Source organism: Moschus berezovskii, chromosome 4, assembly GCF_049115385.1.
Source record: "Moschus berezovskii isolate FMDL1 chromosome 4, NW_MosBer_1.0, whole genome shotgun sequence".
In the NCBI taxonomy this organism is placed as follows: Eukaryota; Metazoa; Chordata; class Mammalia; order Artiodactyla; family Moschidae; genus Moschus; species Moschus berezovskii.
The window spans coordinates 35,465,019-35,491,957 of record NC_142463.1 but is presented as its reverse complement, the minus strand read 5'-3'; the positions used below and the strand labels follow the sequence as shown (position 1 = coordinate 35,491,957).

Sequence of the window (26,939 nt, the reverse complement as noted above, 5' to 3'; positions counted from 1 at the left end):
TTATCAGCTGCCTCTAACCAGAACATAAATTTCACAAGAGCTGGGGCATTGTCTGTCTTCTCCCCATTGTATCTCCAGTGTCTGGAATAGAGCCTGACCCACAGTAAGCACTCAGTAAATGGTTACTGAACAACAATGAGTAAAATTCCTCATCTGCTGCAGTGTACACACTTCTTATGTCAACATTTTAAAAAATCAGAGAAGGTCAAAAGGGTTTTAGCATCTGGTCAACATCTGTGGCTTGTAACAAGTTTCATCAAAAACCGTTCAATCGGGCTTAATCTTGCCAAAAATCCAGAAAGGGAAAAATTAAAACCAGACCAGCAAAGGAGCATGCCCTTCGCTGTGTTTGTTGTACACGTAAGAACAGTTCACAGACTGGGACCTTTGAAACCCAAAACTATTAGGAAGCTCAGAGGCCTGATTCTGCAGGGTGACATATAAAGTGAAAATTAGGAAGCTGGTCAACTTTTCCAATGATTGGTTATTATAATGGAAGTTTCTAGATGGCAGAGGATTGATAAATGTGATTATCTTACAGCATTTTAGGAAGGTGACTTAAGTTCTTTATGATTATCAGAGGCAGTTACAAGTAACAATCTAAATTAAACATCACTTATATTCATGAAGGAAGCTAGATTTAGTGTGTATATGGCTGCAATGGTATTGCCTGTTTAGGAAACTTTCAAATTTGATCTTCATTTTGTATTTTACTTTAACAAGCTTTTAGCATTCTGACATCTTCAAGACCAAAGTTCAGGTAAAATTGTCATTAAATATTGATGCCAATCCTCTAACCACATCCACCTGTTTCCTTTTCTATTTTATCCATCCCTTTTCCCCATCCCTCATTGATTCTGGTCACGCATCAATATTTGACACATGTTGCATGATGTATTATGTTTGTAGAGTAATATGTGTATAGATATGTATGTACATCTGTGCTCGTGTACCCATCTTTTATATGCACTACATATATAGTTATATTTGCATATGTATGTATTTATATATACACACCTATGCATTGCTGTTGTTTAGTCACTAAGCTGTGTCCAATTCCTTTGTGACCCCATAGACTGTGACCCACCAGGCTTTTATGTCCATGAGATTTCTCAGGCAAGAATACTGGAGCGGTTTGCCATTTCCTTCTCCAGGTGATCTCCTCAACGCAGTGATCAAACCCACATCTCCTGCATTAGCAGGCAGACTCTTTATCCCTGAGTCACCAGGGAAGCCCAGTTATATAAGAGTTCCTTCTTTCCAGCAGCAGCACCAGTTGGGAGAGTGGAATGGTTCCTACAGCCTGGATGACTGAAGACGTCTTTGATCTAGTCCTGGATCTTATCCTATTTCTAAGCCTCCTCTCTTAGTCTCCGGTTAGCCTGCAATCACATCTCTTCCTAAGTTATGTAGAGTCGATTATTTTTTTGGTTTACATGATTTTATCTTTATTCTCAAGAATCAATTATTTCATTCTATTTATATGTGCGAAACACAACATTTTCTTATCACTTTTGATTTTTGTCTCTAATAACCACTAAAATAATACCTTTATTTATCTTACCAGCAATACTACCACTCTCATTATTTTTTTCTGTACTGCTTTGATATGCACAAAGTAAAAGAACAGTGAAATAATAAAACAAAGGTAGTTAAGAACTTAAAAGTATATATGATCAATAGCCATTATGTCTGTGTATGTGTAACGTTTGTGTTCACGTGTGTGTGGTGGAGTGAGTTGATACAGTTTTTTTGAAGACTAGCATTATCTGAATTTGTAAAAGTTATTAAGCTAAAAGTTTTCAAATAGGGTGATTTTAGTACATATAGAATGTCAGTTAACTGCTACAGGGAGCAAGTGATAAAGAAAGAGAGAAACTTCTTAAAGAATATTAGATATAAAATAAAAACATTTCACAAATCATTCTGACACTCATTATCTCACTGGAATTGCCCTACAGTTTTGAGGAAGATAAATACAAATTGTTGGTCTGCATTGTAATACTAAAAAGTGAAGTTCAGAAAGGCTAAATGATGTCCTGAAAGCCCTATAGCTATTAGAAACAAAATCCAGGGACTTGCCTGTCGGTGCAGTGCCTGAGATGCCACACTCTCAATACAGGGGGTCTGGGTTCAATCCCTGGCCAGGGAACTAGATCCCACGTGCCGCAACTAAGAGTTCACAGCTGAAACTAAACATCCTTGCATGCCAAAAGGAAGTATGAAGATCCTGCATGCTGCAACTAAGACCTGGTGCAGTCAAATAAATAAATAAATATTTTTTTACAAGACAGAAAAGACACAAAACCCAAAATAGAATGTAAGAGTTTGAGGGTGCTTTTTCAGTTCATGACTGACCACTGACCCTAGCCAGCTTTAAAATGAAGTGGAATATCTTGGTGATGACACAGATATACTTCTGCAGCATCATGGAAATAAAATCCCCTCCAGCAAATAATGACAGAATAATGAGCAACATTACAGCATAAATGGGACTAGTGAGCAAAATGCCCGATCCATCTGGACCTCCAGCCACGAGAAGCTAAGAGGCAGCAAGGACTGTCTCAGGGTGTGAGCAACAGTGAAATAAACACCGCCTGCAGTGCATAAAGAGGAAACATCTGAATTATATGATGACTAATCATAGATCTGGGAATGCATGTTCTTTGGGGCACAGCATCTAGACTGTAAGCTCCAGAGAAGAGGTACTGATATATTTCCGTGTACCATGGTATCTCCTTTACTGGCATGATGCCTGCCACTCTGGAGGCACACAAAATCTGTTGACGGAACCTCCACTGCAGCAGCCAGCTAGAGTGAACTAGAGATACTTGTCTATGTCACTCATAAACCTCACTGCAAAAAAAACTACAAAGTTCCACTGCTTCCTCTGTGACTTCCCAAATAGATTCAGTTAGACACAGTGTCCACTGGCTTTTAAAGAGAGGGGGTTGGGGGCCTTAGAATTAGAGTCCCAGGGTGGTTCAGTGAGCAGTGTTGCAGATCCATCACTTACATTTGGAAGCCCTTGCCCAGATGGTGAAAAATACAGAGGAGGAACAGAATAACAGAGAGTGGTTACTGCCAAAGTAATCCCTTAGAAAAAAAGGAGTAGCCCTCATAGTCAACAAAAGAGTCCAAAATGCAGTACTTGGGTGCAATCTCAAAAACGACAGAATGATCTCATTTCCTTTCCAAATGACAGAATGATCCCAGTTCCTTTCCAACATTACAGTAATGCAAGTCTATGTCCCAACCCCTAGCACCAAAGAAGCTGAAGTTGACTAGCTCTGTGAAGACCTACAAGACCTTCTAGAACTAACACCAAAAAGATGTCCTTTTCTTCATAGGGGACTGGAATGTAAAAGTGGGTAGGCAAGAGACACCTGGAGTAACAGGCACGTCTGGCCTTGGAGTACGAAATGAAGCAGGGCAGAGACAGAGTTTTGTCAAGAGAACGCACTAGTCGTAGCAAACACCCTTCCCCAACAACCCAAGTGACGACTCTACACAGGAACATAACCAAATGGTCAATACCAAAATCAGATTGATTATATTCTTTGAAGCTGAAGATGGAGAAGCTCTATACAATCAGCAAAAACAAGACTGGGAGCTGATTGTGGATCAGATTATGACCTCCTGATTGCCAAATTCAGGCTTAAATTGAAGAAAGTAGGGAAAACCACTAGCCATTCAGGTATGACCTAAATCAAGTCCCTTATGGTTATGCAGTGGAAGTGATAAATAGATTTAAGGGATTAGATCTGGTAGACAAAGTACCTGAAGAACTCTGGACAGAGATTCGTAACATTATAAGGGAGACAGTGACCGACATCATCCCAAAGGAAAAGAAACACAAGAAGGCAAAGTGGTTGTCTAAGGAGGCCTTACAAATAGCTGAGAAAAGAAGAAATGCAAAAGGTAAGGGAGAAAGGAAAAGATATACCCAACTGAATGCAGAGTTCCAGAGAATAGCAAGGAGAGATAAGAAGGCCTTCTTAAATGAACAATGCAAAGAAATAGAGGAAAACAAAAGAATGGGAAAGACTAGACATCTCTTCAAGAAAAGTGGAGCTATCAAGGGACCATTTCATGCAAGGGTTGGCATGATAAAGGAGAGAAACCTTAAAGACCAAACAGAAGCAGAAGATATGAAGAAGAGGTAGCAAGAATACACAGAACCATATAAAAAAGGTCTCAATGACCTGGATAACCATGATGGTGTGGTCACTCATCTAGAGCCAGACATTTTGGAGTGTGAAATCAAGTGGGCCTTAGGAAGCATTACTACAAACAAAGCTAGTGGAGGTGATGGAATTCCAGCTAAGGTATTTCAAATCCTAAAAGACGATGCTGGTAAAGTGTTACACTCAATACGTCAGCAAACTTGGAAAACTCAGCAGTGGCCATAGTACTGGAAAAGGTTAGTTTTTATCCTGATCCCAAGGAAGGTCAATGCCAAAGATTTTTTGAACTACCGTACAATTCTGCTCATTTCACATGCTAGCAAGGTAATGCTCAAAATCCTTCAAGCTAGGCTTCAGCAGTGTATGAACTGAGAACTTCCAGATGTACAAGCTGGGTTTAGAAGAGGCAGAGAAACCAGAGCTCAAATTGCCAACATTCATTGGATTATAAAGAATGCAAGGGAATTCCAGAAAAAACATTTACTTCTGCTTCACTGACAATGCTAAAGTCTTTGACTGTGTGAATCTTAACAAACTGTGGAAAATTGTTAAATGATGAGATTATCAGACCACCGTATTTGTCTCCTGAAAAACTTGTATGTGGGTCAAGAAGCAACAGTTAGAACTGAACATGGAACAGACTGATTCAAAACTGAAAAAGGAGATGACAAGGCTTCATATTGCCACTTTGCTTATTTAACTCATACACAGAGTACATCATGAGAGATGCAGGGCTGGACGATCACAGGCTGGATTCAGGATTGCCAGGAGAAAAATCAACAACCTCAGCTATGCAAATGATGTCAATCTAATGGCAGAAAGTGAAGAGAAACTAAAGAGCCTCTTGATGACGGTGAAAGAGGAGAGTGAAAAAGCTGGTTTAAACTCCACATTCAAAAAACTAGTATCATGGCATTCAGTCCCATTACTTCATGGGAAAGAGAAAGAGAAGAATTGCAAACAGTGACAGTTTTCTTTTCTTGGGCTCCAAAATCACGGCAGACAGTGACTGAAGCCGTGAAATTAAAAGACACTTGCTCCTCAGAAGAAAAGTTATGACAAACCTAGACAGAGTATTCAAAATCAGAAACATCACATTGCCGACAAAGGTCAGTCTAGTCAAAGCTATGCTTTTTCTAGTAGTCAGGTACAGACATGAGAATTGGACCATAACAATGTCTAAGCATTGAAGAATTGATGATTTCAAATTGTGGTGTTAGAGAAGACTCTTGACAGTCCCTTAGACAACAAGATCAAACCAATCAATCCTAAAGGAAATCAACCCTGAATAAGCATTGGAAGGACTGATGCTGATGCTGAAGCTCCAATATTTCGGCCACGCGATGAGAACTGACTCACTGGAAAAGACCCTGATGCTGGGAAAGACTGAAGGCAAACAGAGATGGAGGCAGCAGAGGATGAGATGGTTAGATAGAATCACCAATTCAATAAAGATGAATCGGAGCAAACTTCAGGAGATAGTGAAGGACAGAAGAGTCTGGAATGCTGCAGTCTGGGGTCACAAATAGTCTGACAGAACTTAGTGACTGAACAACTACAACATGAGGCTTTATCATCAAAACAAACAGTTTAAAAAATGGGCAGATCTAAATAGACATACCAAAAAGCTTTTTAAGTCATATTATATTTTAATATATTAGGAACAAAATACCTGTGCTGATTTTTATTTTAACCTAACAGAACAAGAAGAGAACAATATTCAACCAAGAAAGGTCGCACTGATCATAATAAAGTCTTAAGGTTGAACATGTCTTTTTTTCCCTTTGTACTTACCACTGGCTACACAGTGTCCTCAGAGTACTCATTATATGAAAAAATATTAATCACAGCATAGAGACCTTGTTTCAGAGAAACCAATGATAAATCAAATTAGAAGCTGAAGCGGCATCTTTGTTTTTAAAGATGTATTCTTAATTTATTCATATAGAACTTTAAATCAGTATAAATCATATATTATAAATATATGTAAATCATTACCTTTGAGGTAAAGTTCAGCACTTGATTTATACAAAATCTATGAAAAGAAGCTAGTAGAGATCATCTAATACTAAATGTTACATCATTCATTCCAGCCCATGAACAATCTCACTTGCAGCACTGTATAAATGCAAACAAAACAAAACAAAGAACCTACCCACCCTACCCCCTCAAAAAAAAACCAACTCACAAAAGACAAAAACAAAGATAATCCAGAAAGAAGGAGACAACAAACCTAAATGTCCATTGATATGGAAATGGGTAAATAAACTGTGGTGTAAAAACAGAACTAGCACATGATCCAGCAATTCCACTTCTGGATATTTATCCGAATAAAATGAAAATACTAAAGAGGATGGTGCACCCATACTCTTTGCAGCATTATTTACAACAGCCAAAATATGGAAACAATCTAATACCCATCAATGGATGAATGAATTTTTTAAATGTGAGATATATATATATATATATATCTTTAAGGAAATCTTACCTTTTGCAGTGTTACATGTCCATTTTACCCCTATAAAAATTGTGGGGGAGTGACAGAACTTTTGCTGTTGTTCCGTGGCCAGGTCATGTCTGACTCTTTCTGACCCTGTGGACTGCAGCACACCAGTAACAGAACTATTAGAGTGAATACACTAAAGCCATGTTTTTCAACCCAGATAGATCTCAAACACAAAATACTGAGAAAAATATTGATTGTAGAAGAATTGTTTTAAAAACAGACCACAGAGGATGAAATGGTTGGATGGCATCACCGACTCAACAGACAAGTTTGAGCAAACTCTAGGAAACAGTGAAGGACAAGGAAGCCTGGCCTGCTGCCACACATGGGGTTGCAAAGAGTTGGACATGACAGAGAGACTGAACAACAAAGAAATACTTATTGGTTACTCTTGGTGATACTGTGGAAACCTGCTGCTTGCTTTGAAAAGTGATAAAGGGGAAAAAAATTTTAAATAAAAACAGCATTCATATAAATATTAGAAGCATTGCATGGGACTTCCCTGGTGGTCCAGTGGTTAAGAATCTGCTTTCCAATGCCAGGAACACTCAGGGAACTAGGATCCCAGATGCCTTGGGACAACTAAGGCTGTGCATCGCAACTAAAGAAAGCCCCCGTGCTGCAATGAAGTGGCCTGTGCCAGGCAACAAAGACCTGCTGCTGCTGCTGCTAAGTCACTTCAGTCGTGTCCGACTCTGTGCGACCCCACAGACGGCAGCCCACCAGGCTCCGCCGTCCCTGGGATTCTCCAGGCAAGAACACTGGAGTGGGTTGCCATTTCCTTCTCCAATGTGTGAAAGTGAAAAGTGAAAGTGAAGTCGCTCTGTCTTGTCCGACTAGTAGCGACCCCATAGACTGTAGCCCACCAGGCTCCTCTGTCCATGGGATTTTCTAGGCAAGAGAACTGGAGTGGCTTGCCATTGCCTTCTCCAAACAAAGACTTAGCACAACTAAAAAGAAAAAACAAATTTTAAAGAATGCATGGATGCATAACAACTATAGTGAAACAGGACTCTACGGACTGGAAGGATAAAAACTAGGTGTGATTAATATCTCCCTATAGACTTTGGAGAAGGCAATGGCAACCCACTCCAGTACTCTTGCCTGGAGAATCCCATGGTCGGAGGAGCCTGGTAGGCTACAGTCCATGGGGTCGCAAAGAGTCGGACACGACTGAGCAACTTCTTCTTAACAGACTTTGGAAGATAGAAAAGTGACTTGAATGCTCTAGAGAAATATTTTAAGCATATGTCAAAAATCTGACTGTGTGCTATACACTTCTAGAACTATGATTCATATCTTGTGTATCGCACAAATAGTAAGACACAGGTAGGCACACAGGATAGCATGGAAGTTTGGAATCTTAGTTTCTATACCATCTTTAGGCTTCAGAGGAAGAATCTCCTAAGCAAACCAAAAAACACAAGGACTAAGACACCTTTCTCCAATGTTCATTCAGTTCATTTCAGTTCAGTCGCTCAGTCGTGTCCGACTCTTTGCGACCCCATGAATCACAGCACGCCAGGCCTCCCTGTCCATCAAACACCTACTAAGGACTAGCCTCACTGTTAGAGCTGTGATGTAGTGCTTCTTAACCTTCAAAAAAGTTACAAAGACAGGGCCTCCTTTACATGTGCTGCATGTAAAGTGGATTCACTTATTCACCACATAATTCATAATTCAACCTCTGTTAGCAACTACAAGATGGAACGAAGACATCTGCATAACTTTGTCAGAATTAAGCAATTCATCTAAAGAATTGGACGCAATACCTGGCATGTAGCATGCGCCCAAGAAATATCACGTGCTGTTGTTTTCCAGATTATCAGGCGCGGTTCCAATGCTTTGGTGAGACGGAGACTGAAAAAGAGCTCAGATGTCCGCGGCGCTCTCTGAGATGCAGTGAAGTCATAAACCCAAGAGCCCTGACGCTCTCACAAAGAGAGCTCTCTAAATAGTAACAAAAACGCCTCTAGCCGGGCCTTTTCCAACACCTTTGCCGATCTCCTAAGAACCTGGCCACAGGCACCTGGTGGGCGGTAGGAGGGCTAGGTAGACACATGGGGAGTAGGGGCAGCGGTGGGGCGAGTTGAGGGGCAGGCAGAGGCGGGGCCTGAGAAAGAGCCGGGAGCGTCTAGCAGAAGAAGCTCTCCCGCAACCTAGAGGGGCAGAGGGGCTGCGAGGCGGAGCGGAGTTGCAGAAAGACAGACTCGACGGGGCGGGGCAAGAGGGCGGGGCGGGCGGGGAAAGGGGCGGGGACGGGGCGGGACGGACGGGGAAAAGGGGCGGTGCCGGCAGCTGGGAGACAGAGTACAGCGAGGACCTCGGCCGACTCGCCCCGCGGAAGGGGATCCGCGCAGCCATGTTGGAGGCGTTGGGCTCCCTGGCGGCTGCCCTCTGGGCCGCGCTCCGTCCTGGCACTGTCCTGCTGGGGGCCTTTGTCTTTCTCCTCTTAGCTGATCTCCTCAAAAGGCGGCGACCAAAGAACTACCCGCCGGGGCCCCCGGGCCTGCCTTTCGTAGGCAACTTCTTCCAGTTGGATTTTGAGAAGGGGCACCTGTCGCTTCAGCGGGTAGGAGAGGGCGAAGGTGCCCGCGCGCGTCCTGACCCTAACCTGCGGGACAGGGGCCATTCCGGGTACCGAGGGCGGGAGGATGGGGTTCTGAGGCTGAAGCGGGCACCCGACTACACCCTGCTTTGAACCTCTCTCCTTTCCCCAGTGACTGGCGTGATTACACCACCCGTGGTTTCCAGGGGTGAAATACTATTAACTGTTTACTATTGAGTGTGTTAGATACGATGCGTTCTCTAAGTCATTTAACTGAGGGCCTTGTTACATACTATTGGGACATTCTATTTATAATGTGATCAGTTTATCTTTTTAATATCATTATCCTTGGGGAAAAAAATCCTGTACTTTGCCACGCAGCAAAATGGTGATACTTTCTAAATCCTCACTGTTTTTCGACTGAATTGCTCCTAACTCCACAGGACTGAGCCCCTCACATTTAGCCTCCTCACCAAGCAGTCCACAGTCACTAATCATTTTAAAATGTCACTCCTTTGCTTAGATTTTTTTAGTGATCGCTGCTGTTTCCCAGAGTTCTTGTTCCTTAGGGAGCTACTTGAGGAGAGCATGGCAATCCACTCTAGTACTCTTGCCTGGAGAATCCTATGGACAGAGGAGCCTGGCAGGGTACAGACCATGGGGTCGCACAGAGTCGGACAGGACTGAAGCGACTTGGCACTCAGGATGCTGGGAGCTACTTGGAACTCTTCTTGTAACCTCTTTCCATTTCTTTATAGTCATCTCCCATCAGGGTTCTCTAATTGTGGACATTCTGAATTCCTTAATATTTTCTCCAACACTTTGTAGCACTTTGTTAAGCACCTTCAGCTGCTTCCCTGCCTCTCATCATAGGTATCTTGCTGAAAGCACTGTGATAGATGGTTGTGAACATTAAATAAAACAGTGAATGGTCAATACTAACACAGCTTATTGTAGGTTTCCAACAAATAAGTTTCACTTGAATGCCTGGAGCATTTTAAACACAAGTCTGTAATATAAACTCAAGATGGAGAAGGTTTTTATCAACCTCCTGGGAGAAACACACAATTGGTACCATTTAAGTGACTGGAGCTGAAACTCCAATACTTTGGCCACCTCATGCGACGAGTTGACTCACTGGAAAAGAGTCTGATGCTGGGAGGGATTGGGGGTAGGAGGAGAAGGGGATGACAGAGAATGAGATGGCTGGATGGCATCACCGACTGGATGGACATAAGTTTGAGTGAACTCTGGGAGTTGGTAATGGACAGGGAGGCCTGGCGTGCTGTAGTTCATGGGGTCGCAAAGAGTCGGACACGACTGAGCGACTGAACTGAAGTGACTGGATTTGTCTCCAGAATTTTACAGCTAGTCTCCTAATCCTGTCAGTTCAGTTCAGCCACTCAGTCATGTCTGACTCTTTGTGACCCCATGGACTGTAGCATGCCAGGCTTCCCTGTCCATCACCAAACTCCCGGAGCTTGCTCAAGCTCATGTCCATTGGGTGGGTGATGTCCACCCGTCTCATCCTCTGTCACCCCCTCTCCTCCTGCCTTCAATCTTTCCCAGCATCAGGGTCTTTTCTAAGGAGTCTAAGCCTGTACCTTTTTTTAAATAAATATGTTGTTTAACTTCCAAGTATTGGGAGATTTTCCTATTTTCTTTCTGTTAATGATTTCCAGTTGGAATCCATTATGGTCAGAGAACATATATGATTTCAACTTTGAAAAAACTATGTTAAAGTTGACCCAAGATACAGTCCATACATACTTGAAAAAAAATTGTATTCTGCTCTTGTTGAGTTGAATGTTCTGTACTATATGTCAGTTAGACCTTATTAGATGAATCATTTTTTAGTGCTCCTGAACCCTTGTTGACTTCTTACCTACTAATTCTGTCAATTACTAGGAGAGACTTGTTGAAGTCTCCAACTTATAATTACAGATTTTTCTGTGTATCTATTCATTTCTGTTAGTTTTCATGTATGTGTTTCACAGCTCTTTTATTTGGCACATATGCACTAAAATTGTTATGCCATCTTTGTGAATTTGTTTTCTTATTATTAGGTAATGTCCCTCTCTTTCTCTGGTAATTTTCTTTGCCTGAATTTTACTTTATCTGATATACTATAGCCACACCAGCTCTCAGCTCTCTTTTGATTAGTATTTACATAGTGTATGCTTCTCCATTTATTTACTTTTAACCTACTTATATCATTATATTTGAAATGAGTTTCTTGTTGATAATATATGGGTGGGTAAATTTTTGTTCATTCTTCTAATATCAAACATTTAATTGGTGAATTTAGATCATTTAATGTAATTATTGATTTGTTAAAACTTAAGTCTTCCAATTTATTGTTTCCTATTTTTCACTTTGTTTTTTCACTCGTCTTGTTTTTTACTCGTTTTTTCTCCTTTCTTTGTAGGTCACTTGAATATTTTTTTAGAACTCCATTTTCGTTTGTGTTTTTGAGTATGTTTCTTTGTATTGTTTTTTAAGTGCTTGCTGTAAAGATTACATGCTACGTATACATAACTTATTGCAGTATCAATGGTTTACCACTTCAGGTGGAATACGCACATCTTAAAACTCTTTAGGTCCCTTTACCTTTCCCCACTTTATAAAAATAAATTGTCTTAAGTATTATCTCTATATACACTGAGAACCACCTCAGACAGTATTATAATTTTTCTTTTAACTCTCAAACACAGTGTGTTAAATTCAAGAAAATCAGTCTACTGTATTTACCCATTTCTTTACCCTTTCTGTGGCTCTTTCCTAGCTGAAGAACTTTCTTTAGCCACTCTTTTAGAACTTGTCTGCTGAAAAAAAAATTATCTTAACTTTCCTTCATCTAAGAATGCTTTTATTTCACCTTCATTTCTGAAGTATATTACCACTGGATATAGAATTCTAGGTTGACAGTTTCTTTTATTAAACCCCTGAAAATGTAGTGCTACTTCTTTCTGGCCTAGGAAGTAGGGTTCCTCATGAGCAATCTGCTGTAACTTGAACAGTTGTTCCCCATAAGGAATGAACTGTTTTCCTCTACATGCTTTGAAAGCTAGGTTTTCTTAGTTTTGGGGTTTCAGAGATTTGATTATATGCCTTAGTGTTGAATTCTGTGGATTTATTGGGTTCACTCACAACTTCTTGCCTTGGTCGATTTTAGTAGTACCAAATTTGAGAATTTTTCAGCTTTCATTCCTTCAAATATTTTTTCAAGTCCATGTTTTTTCCTTCTGGTACTCTTTGGCATTGATGATACAAGTGATAGATCTTCTCCTATTCTAACATCAGTCCCTGAAGCTCAGTGTTTTATCGCTTCTCAATCTGTTTCTCAGATTGGACACTTTCTGATGTCTTCAGTTTCGCTGATTATCCTGTCATTACCACTTTGCCATTGAATTGCTCTGAGTTTTTGTTTAGTTACTGTTTTTAAATTCTAAAATTTCTTTTTTGTTCATATGTATATTTTCTGGTTCTTCGTTAAGATTTTCTATTTAAAATTTTTTCAAGAGTGTAATTGTTTATTGAAACATATTTTCAATAGCTGGTTTAAAATCTTTAACCTGTAATTAGAGCATCTTTGTTATATCAGTATTGGTTTCAACTCATTCAATTTGAGATTTCTCTGGTTCTTGATAACATGAGTAATTTTGGACTATACTCTGGACATTTTGTGTATTTTGCTACATGACTCTAGACTCTATGTAAATCTTTTACTTTTGCAGATAGTCAACCTGCTTATGTTTAAAATGTTCACTTTTGTAAATTGTGGTTCAAATGTCAACTTAGGTTATAAAGCCTTTACAGTGCTATATTGATCTACCCCACTTATATATTGTTCACCTCAATAGGACTCCAACCCACATTCTCATCAGTGCAGGCTGGAGAGAATGAGGATGGGGACAAAAGACTGGGGCCCCTCTGAGTAGGGTAGCCTCTTCCTTACTGACGGGGGTGGGGAGAAGTCAGTAATCTAACCATATCATCTCCATGGAATATGCTGTTGCTGCTGCTAAGTCACTTCAGTCGTATCCGACTCTGTGTGACCCCATAGACGGAAGCCCACCAGGCTCCCCTGTATGGGTACCTCCTTATTTTTGTAGAGTTGTAGAAATCAGGATTTTGCCCACTGACTCCTTCAAGGAGTCTCTTTTCCGCAGTTCAGGGGTGAGATAGTTACAGTTCAGCTTACAAACTCAGTAGGGGAGAAGTACCGCCTTGCTGTAGAGACAGGATGAAAATAGGATGCAGAGACAGGATGAAAGCAAGTTTTCATGCATCTTTAGTACTGTAGCCTCCCATTAGGATGGGGGAGGATCACATCTCTTATGGTATTTGTCTCTGGAACAGGAAGATTGAAAGGTTGAATGTTCTGTCCTGGTGGACCACTCTTTATCTGGTCCTTTAGCTACAAAGAACAGGGCTTTATTGGTGTTAATTTTGTATGTGCCAGTTAGTGTCATGATGCTGAGGAAGAGTAAAATGGGATGTTTTTACTCACTGTTGTCTGAAGTCAGAAAGTTGATCAGTGCCCTTGTTTTACTATTAAGATAGATATGACTGGAGAGGTTAAATGATTTGCCTCATGTCATAAAACTGGTCAAGGATAATACTGAGGCTAGGGTCTTATCTCTGGTCAAAGATTTTTCATCAGAAGAAGTGTTGTTTTATTTATATCAGTTTGCAATTAAATATTTATGGTTGTAAAAAATAGAGTTTAAATTTGGCTGATTTGGCTGTAATTAAATTTGCATTCAAGCAATTTGGAAACATTAAGCACCTATCATTATCTATCATTGCCTATATATCTTTACTTACCTATCTACCTAGTACCTACCATTAACTATCTGCTGTGATATTAACAGGGCTTTGCAGATGGCGCAGTGGTAAAGAATCTGCCTGCCAACGCAGGAGCCACAGGAGATGTGGGTTCAATCCCTGGGTTGGGAAGATCCCCTGGAAGAGGAAATGGCAACCCACTCCAGTATTCTTGCCTGGAAAATCTCATGGACAGAAGAGCCTGGTGGGCTATAGTCCAGGGGTTGCAAAGAGTTGGACATGACTGAGTAACTTAGCAGGTACTTAACATTAACTAGCTGCTAGGTCTTGCATGTGGATTCATTTTCATTTAATCTTCACAAAAGGCACACAAGTTAGGATTCTTTTGATGTTTCCATTTTACCACTGAGCAAACAGGCTGAAAATAGTAAGGCAATTAGCCTAAGTTATTCAGCATACGTAATGGCCAAACAAGGCCTTGGACACATGATTATTTGACTCATATACTTATTCTCTACTGATGCTGTCTGACTTTTCATGCTATAGTTAGAGGATAGTTGACTTATTCATGGGTTCATTTATGCAACAGACATTTATAAAGTGCTTATCATATGACAGACACAGTACAAGACAGTGTATGATGAAACATATGGTATAAACTTTGTGGTAAACCAGGTGAGATGTCATTATGTGGGGTCACTATGAATGGGAAGCCATGGGAATACTTCCTAGAGAACGTTAAATTTGGCTGAACTGGAAAGGAATGTTAGGCAAGAGGTTATATGGAGTAAAGTAGACAGCAGATTTTTAAAGGGGGGAAGTGACATCAGGTAAAACGAAGTGAGAGGGCAGTGGCGAACCTGACCGATTTATATGGCATGATGGGAACCATGAACCACTCTTGTTTTTTCTTCTTTTTCTAAACTTTCTGTACCACAGCTCCGTGGCTTATTGTAGGAGCATATTTTTAAATAAGAGAAAATCTTATTGGACTGAAGTGGGAGAACCATAGATAAGATGAATAAATGTATTAGTGAGGATATACATGCAGCTGCTTGTAATAAAAAAGGCCCCTAAATACAGTTGTATGTAAAAAAAGATTGAAATTTATCTCTCTCTCACAAGTAAGTTCGGATATAGGCCAGAAGACCAGGATTGGAAGACTGCTTTGTACCATATGGTCATCTAGAAACCGCAGATCCTTCTATCTTGTTGCTGTCATCCTACATCATCATCATGCATAAGGTCCATTCCATGGAAAGGGGAAGAGGGAGGTGGTGAGAAGCAACTTTCCTTTAAGAACATGACCCAGAAGATGCACATATCACCACTACACCCATTGTCAGGTGTCTCACTGGCCACACCTGGAGAAGCTGGGAAATGTGGGTTTTAATTGGGATGTCATGTGGCCAACTAATCCTCAGGGGGTCTGTCACTCAGAAGAAGAGAGATAATATCTTCATGCTTTCATTTAAAAATGAGACATACAGTTCAGTTCAGTTCAGTCGCTCAGCCAGAGTGAGTTATTAAGAGCCCAATTTATACCCATCAGCTGTGCTCTCCATCTCTTTACCTCTTTTTCTGAAAACAAAGAATGCATTATAGGATTATTATAAGAACCTAATAAGTTCATGAATATCAATTTATTGCCAGGGTGCTTTGTGCATAGTTGATGCTTCTTCCTATATCTACCACCCACCCCCACCTTCTTCCAAAACTTACAGTAACAAACTCAAGGTAAAACCAGTCATTGGTTGCATGCCAGGCATCACTTGTCTGGCCTGATTGCTGTATCAGCTCCATCAATCTACTCTCTGGCCACTTCCCCTCCATTCCTTTGTCCAGATCTAACCAGCATCATTTTGCTAAAATACACTCTCAAATATATCAATAACAATAAATAATTATATTATTTATTTTAGTATGGTGGTTACTTATCACTGCCATCCCAAAGATGGGAACTAGTAATAGCCCCCATTTTATAGATTTGAAAACTGGGACAGAGAGAAGGTAAATAACTAAAGCAAAAATCACATAGAAAGTAACAAGCAGAAGCTGGATACAGATTTGTATAACTTCAAAATCCAGGTTCTTAAGCATTCACTGCCCTTACCTCTCACTCAGTTTTCTAGCTAGGAACAAAACAAGATCCAAATTATTTCACTTGACATTAAGATATCCTTGGTCTAGTTCACAGTAGCTTGTCAGGCTTATTTTCCCTCTTCCTACATAAACAAAAAGGTGTTTGTTTGTTTGTTTCCAGGAATGTATACTAGTCTTCCGTCCCCTTATGTGTTCCCTACTTCCCCCATTTGATGATTTATTGTATAGAATGGTAATACTAATAAGAACTGTTGACTTATCTGCATGCTCCATTAGATTGGGGGCATCTTAAACTTCAGGGCCTATACCCCCAGCAACGGGCCTTGACCTACCATAGGGTTAGTGCTCTTTAATGAACCTATATGGTAGTCAGAAGAGAGCTCACTTGTTCCTGAAAGCCCACGTTTCCCTGACTTTGCATTTGTGTATGCCATTCCCACAGTCTATAATCTTTGCCTTCACAATGCATGTCCTTTTGCTGGTACCCTGACCTTCATTTACAGTCTAGCTCAAATATCATGTCCTCTTGGACACTTTCTCCCATATCTGTAGTGGAAATTGTTCTCCTCTTTCAATAGCTTCATGCCCCTTGCCCCAGAATGGTAATATATATCATCTTCTTCTATGCATTAGTTTTTTCCTGCAGTCAGCCTTCCCCAGGAGGCTTTGTCACTTCAGAAAAACCCCATAGCATAGTGATCTGTGTATTGCCTCCACATATAACATAGCAATGTCAGAAGGTGCCTGACGACTCCAAACCATTTCATAAAAACCTGTTGGATTGAACTTGAATTTGATTTCCACAGGCTGTTCTCAGAAACCTAATATAATCCCAAGAACTACCAGTTAGACCAGTATTCTTAGCAGGAGTTTGTGGACCCCAGGGGACTGGCGAACTGCATTTATGCATAAATGTATTCACGTGTATAGGATTTTCCTTTACCAGATCCATGACATACTCTACTTTCAAATGATTTTATTGCTTAAAAAATTGTATAAATTGCCATGAAGTTTTATTTCCTTTGTCCTTAAGTTTCTCTTTTATGCTTTATCGGATAGAAGCACTTTTCAATTATAAAAGCAATACAAATACACTGAGTGACACATTTTAAAATATAATTTAATAAGTAAGAGAGAATCTTAGTCTTCCTTGTGTCCAGCCCTCCTTCAAACACATACACACACACGCGCACACACACACAGACAACCATCCCCACACTTGCCTGTGAGTGTTAGAGCAACAGACCCTGTCACTGCTCGTGGGAGTAAGAATTGGTGCACTCTTCCTTTTTTTCCTCTTCTCTTTTTGTGTCTTTGTCTGTTGGTTTTGGGGTTTAAGAACTTAGATAAAGTAGTATCTTCCTCAACTTTATATTTCATGGTTCAGTGTCTTGTCTCACTAAATCAACACTTCTAATTTTTTGTTCTAAACATTTATTTTGCTCTATTTTATTATTTAAGTGCTTAATCTTACATGTGGGAATTTTATCCTTCATATGAAATTTCCTGAAACCTATTACTTTTATTTGCCTCTTATAGCTACTATGCTGTTCCTTTTCTGTTTATTTTTCTGTTTTCATTTCTTAAGCCTGTTTTAGCCTCCTGAACCACCTTTTTTACACTGCTGTATTAATTTCTACTGTACAGCAAAGTGATTCCGTTTATATATATATACACACTTATTTATATATATATATTCTTTTTGATATTCTTTTTCACTATGGTTTATCACAGAATGTTGCATATAGTTCCCTGTGTTATACTGCAGGACCTTGTTGTTTTACCACCCTATGTATAACAGTTAGCATCTGCTAATCCTAAATTCCCACTCCATCCGTCTCCCATGCCCCACCTCAGTAACCACACATGTGTCTCTATGTCCCTGACTGTTTCTGTTTTTAGGATAGCTCATTTATGTTATATGTTAGATTCCACATATAAGTGATACCACATGGTATTTGTCTTTTTCTAAGTTACTTCACTTAGTATGAGATTCTCTAGGTCCATCCATGTTGTCGCGAATGGCATCATTTTGTTCTTTTTATGACTGAGTAGTATTTCATCGTGTATGTGTACCACCTTTTCTTTAGCCATTCGTCTGCCGATGGACATCTCAGTTATTTGCATGTCTCAGCAATTGTGAATAGAACTGTGGTGAACATAGAGGTGCATGTATCGTCTTGAATTATAGTTTTGTCCAAAAAAGTATGGCAGGAGTAGGATTGCTGGGTCATATGGTAACACTATTTTTAGTTTTTTAAGGAACCTCTGTACTGTTTTCCATAGCGACTGGACCTTCTTACATCCCCACCAACAGTGTAGGAGACCAACAACCTTATTTTTAAGCTCTTTTTCCCCTTATACTGTCCCTTTCTTAACAACTTGTTTATTATTGTACATTGAAGTGTAATCTCTGTCTTACAAAATCTCAGATGACACTGGGACTTGTATTTACCTCCAAGTAAAGCCATTGGCACAGTGACTGGCATGGTTACTTAAGAACTGGTAAACATCACCATCATTGGTCCCAGAGCTGCAGGAGGTCATATGATATATCCACATTTACACTGTTGATCACACCATAAAAACGTTTGATCTAGTTCTCTTGGACTAGAAATATACTTGGGCAGAAAGTTCTAAGTGATAGAACTCTGTAGAAGTTCATTTCAGTAGACACTAATAGAATGCCTAGTCCCTTCCAAGAACAAGCTGAGGTCCCAGATTGTATCCATTGTCAGTAAGGAGTTCTTTAGTTTAAACTGAGATTTTCAGCCATTCCAAAAATATTTTTACTGTATATTTTAAAATAGTTAAGAAATCCTTTCTAAAGTAAAACCTAAGAAGTTCATCCAGGCATTCAGCACAATGAAATAAAATGTCTTAATTTAAGAAACCCATTCCTGCCATTTCTTAGAACAAAGACATGTACTTTAAAGGCAGACAGACTCAGATGGAATCCTGGCTCTTCTCTTTATAACAAGACAGCCTTACTGTGCTAGTGATGAGCAAACACGGAGGAAGACTCTGGACCAAAAGAACAGTGGAAGGATTGAGTTTAGGCTTGGCCTTTAACATGGGAGCAGGGTGGTGGAATGAGACTAAATCCATGGTATTTGCTTTGATGGGGTAATGGGGTCCAGGGCATTGGAGTGACATGGGGGAGCATCAGTCATGGCAGGTGGGGAGATGGGGCCATAGACACCTGGAGGAAATACATGCTTCTGTTTGATACCACAGCCTTCAGCAGGACACAGCTCTGCAGACTTGGGGCAGGGGCAGGGCCTGTCTAGACTGCTGTCTTGAGTAAACATGTCAGGGAAGACATTGCTTAATGGCTGTTGACTGTAGTCCAAATCATATTTGCACATACCTGCACATTTGTGTACACTTCTGACCCACTCACCCACTCTTCCATTCTCTCTCTCTCTCCCTCCCCACAGATCCCTCACCCTCAGTCTCACGTTCATTCTCTCACATCCACTAAACTCTTAAGTTTCTATCACCATCTCAGGTCCATGGCTTTGTCCTTAAATCTTATATAATGCCTGGAAATTTTCACCCATCTGCAATAGCTTTGCAACCTTGGCTAAGTTACTTCTTGCTGAAACGCAAGGAAAATCATTACTTCCATAGGGCAGTCGTAGGTTAAATGAGATAAAACATGAAAGGTAGTTGTCATGGCACCCAGTAGATGTGGTTTTCTGTGACCACCAGAGCCTTTCTCCCCACATCATCCCTGTGTTCTTGTCCTGTCTTTCACCAAGAACAAGCACACCCACATCCCTTTGCACACAGAGCCCATTCATTCCCCAGAGACTGAGTTGCTATCTGCCAGGGACCAGGGAACAAAGTGCCTTTCACATTTCTGTTCTCATTTTTCTCCATAGAATCCTTTGAGGGAAAGAATTATTTTCTCACTTTACAACTGGGGAGCTGAGACTTAAAAAAAAAAAAGCAATTTTCCCTGGAACTCACAGCTAGTCAGCCACAGAGTTAAGGCTTACACTCGGCTCCAGAATCAGTGTGCTCTTCTCCCAGCCTTATGATGAATTTTCTGTCACCTAGAACATGTTGAGGAAAAGGACATTCTCTTCTGGTTAAGCAGATGTGATTTAGTAAGAGGTCCATGTTCACTAACCACATCTCTACCTTCTCTTTAAGGCACATGGGCTGAATTCTGCCCTTTACTAGACACCTAGTAGATACCTGAGGTTAGATACCTTGTTTATCTTGTTAAATCCTTATGCCTTGTTCTCAGCACAAATGGTGGATACTCAATTCAAGGAGTCGAACATATGAATGAATGTTTATAAGGAATGTCCACGTCCTATAGTAGATTTGACCTGAGGTTAGTTGAGAAGAGGAGAATTGGAAACAGGTAGAAACATCCCCATCAAACCTGGGTGCAAAACATGGATGCGCACGCGCGCACACACACACACACACACACACACACACACTCCCTGTCCCCATCCAAGCTCCTACAGCCGCACATTCCATGACACACAGACATGCACATATTCTATGACTATTTTTACTATTTTTTAGTTTGTGAAGAAATACGGGAACCTTTTTAGCGTGGAACTCGGTGACTTGCCTTCAGTTGTTATAACTGGATTGCCCTTAATCAAAGAAGTCCTTGTCCACCAGGACCAAAACTTTGTGAACCGCCCCATAACCCCTATTCGAGATCGTGTTTTTAAGAAAAAGGGTAAGTTTCTTGACTAATATAAGATGTGTACATTTATTCTTATAGTCTGTCAAAGGTACTTGTGTTTCTGTAATTCTCCAACACTCCCAGGGATTAGGTCCCTCATAAGTTCCTGTCCCTTCAGGAAGCTGAATGCCCACATTTCCCTGTTGAAGGTGCCTCCTCAGGGCACCTGGCAGGGTCCACCCTAGTGTCAGGGATTTGGGAAAAGTGACATGACCTGCATGAACTCACTCTGGATGCTTTGATAAATAAGTATCCTCATTCACTCAGTGATGTGATGTGTTTTTTAAGCAGAGGAAAGGCAATGAATTCTCAGGCTCTCTTTCCCCACTCAGATCTCTTCCCCTAGGAAAATGGATGTGGATCAGCTTCCTCCTCCTCTTGATTATGTGATCCCTTCTGCGTCCAGCTTCTTGTGATCTGTTGTTAAGGCTGTGCCTTACAAGATATCTCGAGCCTTCCATTTTTGTTAGAAGGGTTTGGGGTTTCCCTGGTGGCTCAGTGGTAGAGAATCTGCCTGCCAGTGTAGGAGACATGGATTCTTCTGGGAGGATCCCACATACCGTGGAGCAGCTAAGCCTGTGCCCCACAAATACTAAAGCTGTGCTCCGCAAAAAGAGAAACCATTGCAAGGAGAAGCCGGTGCGCTTCAACTAGAGCATAGCCCCTGCTTATCCCAACTAGACAAAAGCCCGCAGCAGTGAAGACCCAGCAGAGCCATAAGTAAACAAAAGAAAGAAGAGAGGTTTAGCATAAATACTTAAAATGATTATTAAATTTACACATTTAAAAATCTAAACGAAAAACTCAAATATATTCTATCCAAGCACCATATTATTCAGGTGCTTCTCAATTTCTCTTTGAAATATTTCACCTATTAACCCTACCTCCATTCACTGTGTTTATTTGCAATATGAAGCCTGCTGGTAGGCACCAGTGACAGAACAGTGAGGGGAATGACAAAGTCCTTTACAAGATATCTCAAGCCTTCTGTAACTTACATTTCATTCAGGAAAACAGTATCAATTACTGTAATAAGTTAAGACCTTAGTGTTATGAAGATAAGAGCGCGATGTACTTCTTAGAAGTATCTAATATCCTGAGACTCAGGAAAAGCTAACACAGTAACAATTAATATCATAAAGTGAAAAAACTATCAGGTGGAGGGAATGGAGTATGAAAAGTCTCTGAGGTGGGAAGAAGGACACTGAACTGGAGGAACTGAAAGGGGGCCAGTGTTGCAGCCCAGGGATTAAATGGAGATGAAGCTGCTGAGTTCGAACAGGAAGAGTTCATGCAGGTTAAGGATGTTGCTTTTTTATCCTAATAACAATGGAAGCTCCTGCATGGTTTCAGTATAGAAAGGGATCATCATACTTACATGGTACATTTTAAAGACTTCTCTAAGCTATAATGTGAAGAATGGAATAAAGGGAGCAAGAGACTATTGCAGCATTTTAGGTGAGAAGAGGTGGTGGCCTGGACTAGGGAGGTGGCGAGAAATGGCAGTCCAACAGGTTAGACCAGGAGAGTGACTGTGAAGATACATGTATTTAAGTTTCTCAGGAGGAAAATCCAATAGGACGTGATGACCCAGACAGAGGGAGAATGAGGTGTTGAGGTAAGACACCTAAATGGGTAGGTAAAGAAAAGAAGGGACATGTGGAGGAGGACAAGGTGTTTGCCGGCCTGGGGAGTTGTATAGAGCAAATAATGAATTCATTATAGATATGCTGAGTGTGAAATGCATTTAAATCTGCAGAGTCAAGCAGATACTTGTATATGTGTCTAGTGCTGAGGGACAGAAATAGATATTAACTATCAGTAGATTTCACTTAAAATTTTAGGAACCAATGTGATTTCCCCCAAAATGGAATATAGATAAAGAGAAAAGACTTCAGACCTAGTCTTGAAGAGCTCCATCATTTCAAAAAATTCAATAGGAGATGAATTAACAAAAGATACAGGAATTTCTCTGTGGTCAAGAATAAAGGAGGGAAATCTAGAGAGTGTCCTGGACACCATTGGAAGAGAGTGTTTCAAGAAAGAAGTGTCTCATGCTGCTGACACATGATGGTGAGGTTGAAAAGGATCCTGGACTGGACAGCAGGGAAGGTGGAGGCCTTGTTGTGGTGGAGGCCAAAGTCAGATATGAGAGTGAGTTGAAGGGTACTCTGGAAGTAAAGAAATGAAAGGATGGTGACCTCCCCTGTGTTACGAAATAAATGATCATTTATTGAACACACAAAGATGGGTTTTTTTTCCTTTGCCTGTGTTGTCCACTCTGCATAGATTTTTCACTCTTCCGTGCTTTCTTGAGTGATTCATTTATTTTTAAGGCCTGATTTAGATAAGAACTCGCCTAAAGGACTTACCTTGTGAATATGGATTTTGTCTAATCCGTAAGTGCATTTAGTATGTTGCATGATACAAATATTTACAGATATTTATATGACAAGTCATCAGAAATGGACTTTGGAGTCAGACAGACTTGAATTTCAATCCTGTTCAGTTGCTTGCTAACTCTGTGACATTGCAGAGTTTATCTCTTACACCTCAGTTTCCTTTTCAACAAAACTGTTGGGAGGGTTGGCAGTTATGATAGGATGTACCTTAAAAGAGGTTCTGTGAGTATTATATAATGCATTAAAAATGTGAAAAGGTCTGCCATTATGAATAATCAGTAAATGCTAGCCATTGTATCCATTGCTTTGGGATTATTATCTGCATAGTTTCAAACACTTTAAAGCCCTTCCCCTTCCTTCCATCTGATGCATTGTTCCTCGTGGGTCTTGTTGACTTTCTTTTCATAATGTTGCCTTTCTTTTTCCCAGGCTTGATCATGTCCAATGGCCACATATGGAAAGAGCAAAGAAGATTCTCCCTGACAGCTCTGAGGAACTTTGCTTTTGGAAGGAAAAGCTTAGAGGAACACATACAGGAAGAAGTTGCCTACCTCATCCAGGCAATAGGAGAGGAGAATGGTGAGCAGGTTCTAGGACAGGTTCTAGGACTGTGGTTCTTGCTTTCACTAACCAGATGCTCATCAGTACCTACATGTCTATCCCAAACCCAGGACTGTGTTGGGTGCTTAGGAGATAACAGTGAACAGCTAACCATGAACTGCCATTATGGCGCTTCAGTGTTAAGAAGAAGATGGGTATACAACTCATTATTGGTTTTAAATCCTGGTCATCAATTTGACTTCCAGGCGTTGACTGTGTACTTGCTGTGTGTCAGACCTGTGTAGGGTGCTGGGACCACAGTTTCAGATATAGTTCTGCAGTCAGTGTGTTATATGCCACATAGAATATACTCTGGAAAATAGGAACAAACCAATCTGAAGTCTCTATCTCTTCTGCTGCTTCCAGGACAGCCTTTCAACCCTCACTTCAAAATCAACAATGCCGTTTCCAATATTATTTGCTCCATCACCTTTGGGGAGCGGTTTGACTACCAGGATGATCAGTTCCAGGAGCTTCTGAGGCTGCTGGATAAAGTCACCTACCTAGAGACAACAATGTGGTGCCAGGTGAGGCATTTCTTACTTCCTACCTTGGAGAAGGACATTGAGCTAATGTCAGACAGAGATGGGTTCTTCCTTTTATTTTTTTTCTTAAGCTAACACAACTGTTTAAAATTGACTTTAACAAACATGTCTGAAGTCAGTCTGTTGAATTTGATGTTTTATGTAACATTGTTGAACATTGACTATAGACAAAGAGGGCGTCCCAGGTGGCTCAGTGGTTAAAAAAATATCTACCTGCCAATGCAGGTACACTGAAGATGAATTGGGAAGATCCCCTAGAGGAGGAAATGGCAACCCACTCCAGTATTATTGCCTGGAGAATCCAATGGACAGAGAATCCTGGCAGGCTAGTCTGTGGGTTCACAAAGAGTTAGACACTACTGCTCACATATGCACTAATTACTGGAAAATTGAGTTCAGTAATGGGACTTCAGTGGATACCAGGCTGACTGTTCCCAAGGAACAGAAATCCTGGGAGGTTAGGAGGGGGCAATAGGGCAGGGGTAAAAAGCATTTCTTAGAGATCCAAAGTAGACCAGGCACTTTGATGGACAACTATACATACTTTATCTCAGTTAATTTTTTTTTTACAACAGTTCTTTAAAGATGAAATGGATCATCCTGATGTATGCAAGCAGATATGGGAATGTGTAAACAAATCCACATAGTGTTCCACTGGCTCTGTGTTAAGTGTGGTATGGATCTCATGTCATTTGATCATGAAAATAGCCATTGCCCCCATTAGCAGCTAGTTTAGGTAGATACAGATCACATCATTATTACTACCATTAGCAAGGTACTATAGCTAGAAAGAAACAGAGCTAATTGTCAAACCCATACCCATCACATTTGAAATCTAGGCAAGTTTCCATTACCTTATGCTATCTATTTTCTACCATATATTATTAGAAAAACTACTGTATTTCAGTAAAAAAATATATTACTCACATGGAGCTTACCTCAGTGAGGACAGACAAATAAATACACATATGTGTTTACCATAGATATTTAGATACATAGGAATGTAGATACATAATTAGATACATATACATAGATAAACATACATATTTTACAAGTACACACAAATATATGTACACACACATACTAATGACAATTGTCACGGAAAAACTTGAAACAAAATAAAGGAATGGAAAGAGAGTTCCAGAAGTGCTGCTAATTGTAGGATCATCTGCTAAGATGGATCCAAATAGGGACATTTGAGCAGCACATTACGGAACTGGAGTAACACAGATTTCAGAGGAAAACCATTCCAGATGAAAGAAATAGCAAATACAAAGTCCTAAACAAGAACATTTTTTTTTAATGTTTGCACAGAGACCAATGGGGCTGGACCTGAAAGAGTAAGAGAGAGCAAGATGGCAGGGAGGGATAGGAGAGGAGGCGACAGGAGGGTGAGGGGCCAGACCGTGTAGAGCTCCAGGCCAGGAGAATGATGTGGAATCTGTCTAAATGTTTTGGAAAGTCATTGGAGGATTGAGAGTCAAAAAGTGAAATGATCTCATTAAACTGTTAAATGATCTCTGTGGCAGCTCAGTGGAAGACAGGCTGAGAAGGGGGTTAAGGAGAGGATCAGGAAACCTGTTGGAGGCTTTACAGCATCCAGATAAATAATGTTAGTACTTTGTACTAAGATGACAAAGGAGATGGAGCGATGAAAATTGGTCTGAAGTGTCATGTTTTGGATGGAGGGTTGAAATGCTTTGCCAGAAGGGAAAGAAGAGGGTTGAGAGAGAGAAGAGTCAAGGTTGACTCAAAGGATTAAATTTAATTAAACAAAAGAAATGGAAAAAGAATATGGTTTCCTTGGCATGTTGTTCAACACTCTCTCTCATATTCAACACTCTGCAACCCCACGGACTTATGAAGTAGAAAAATGTCACCCCCTTTTCTCCATGACGGTTTTATCTGTTCCATCAGCTCTACAATGTCTTTCCAAGGATAATGAATTTCCTTCCGGGTCCACACCAGATGCTCTTCAGTAACTGGGAGAAACTGAAAATGTTTGTTGCCCATATGATTGAAAACCACAAGAGAGACTGGAATCCTGCTGAAGCAAGAGACTTCATTGATGCTTACTTCCAAGAGACAGAAAAGGTGAGGGAACCTGAGATTTTTCCTGAGTATTATTCTTAAAGATCAAATGAAGGGATTCTAATATCTTATTGCTGGTGTAAGAAGTCACCACAAACTTGGTAGCTTAAAACAACCAACATTTATCAAGTCAAGATGGGGGCAGTACTGGCTCTTTCAAGGCTTTAGGGAAGAAACTCCTGCTGGACTTTTCCAGAGTCTAGAGGCTGCCTTTACTCCTTGACTGACTCATGACCCCTTCCTCCATGTTCAAAGCCATCAATATAGCATTTTTTTCTGCCACCATCTTCACATCTGCTCTTTATGACTTTCTTGCCTCCCTCTTCTAAAGACTCTTGTGATTATATTGGGCCCACTGGGATAATCCAGGATAATTTTCCCATCAAGAGCCTTATTTCAATATATCTACAGAATTTCATCTGCCATATAAAATTCACAGATTCTGGTGT

General features: G+C 40.4%; 1 protein-coding gene across 4 annotated transcripts in view; it reads left to right on the top strand.

The window, feature by feature from the left end:
- The first annotated feature begins 8,991 nt into the window (after positions 1-8,991).
- Positions 8,992-26,939, top strand: part of LOC129540908 (cytochrome P450 2J2-like) — a 63,408-nt gene continuing 45,460 nt past the window's right edge. The window contains exons 1-5 of one of the 4 annotated variants that reach the window (XM_055402443.2): positions 8,992-9,265; positions 20,684-20,846; positions 23,684-23,833; positions 24,221-24,381; positions 26,317-26,493. In XM_055402443.2, the coding sequence (XP_055258418.2) occupies positions 9,056-9,265; positions 20,684-20,846; positions 23,684-23,833; positions 24,221-24,381; positions 26,317-26,493 (861 nt within the window). In that variant the 5' untranslated portion in view covers positions 8,992-9,055. The remainder of the gene's footprint in view (positions 9,266-20,683; positions 20,847-23,683; positions 23,834-24,220; positions 24,382-26,316; positions 26,494-26,939) is intronic. The other 3 variants (XM_088835343.1, XM_055402442.2, XM_055402441.2) reach the window with 3 other exon arrangements.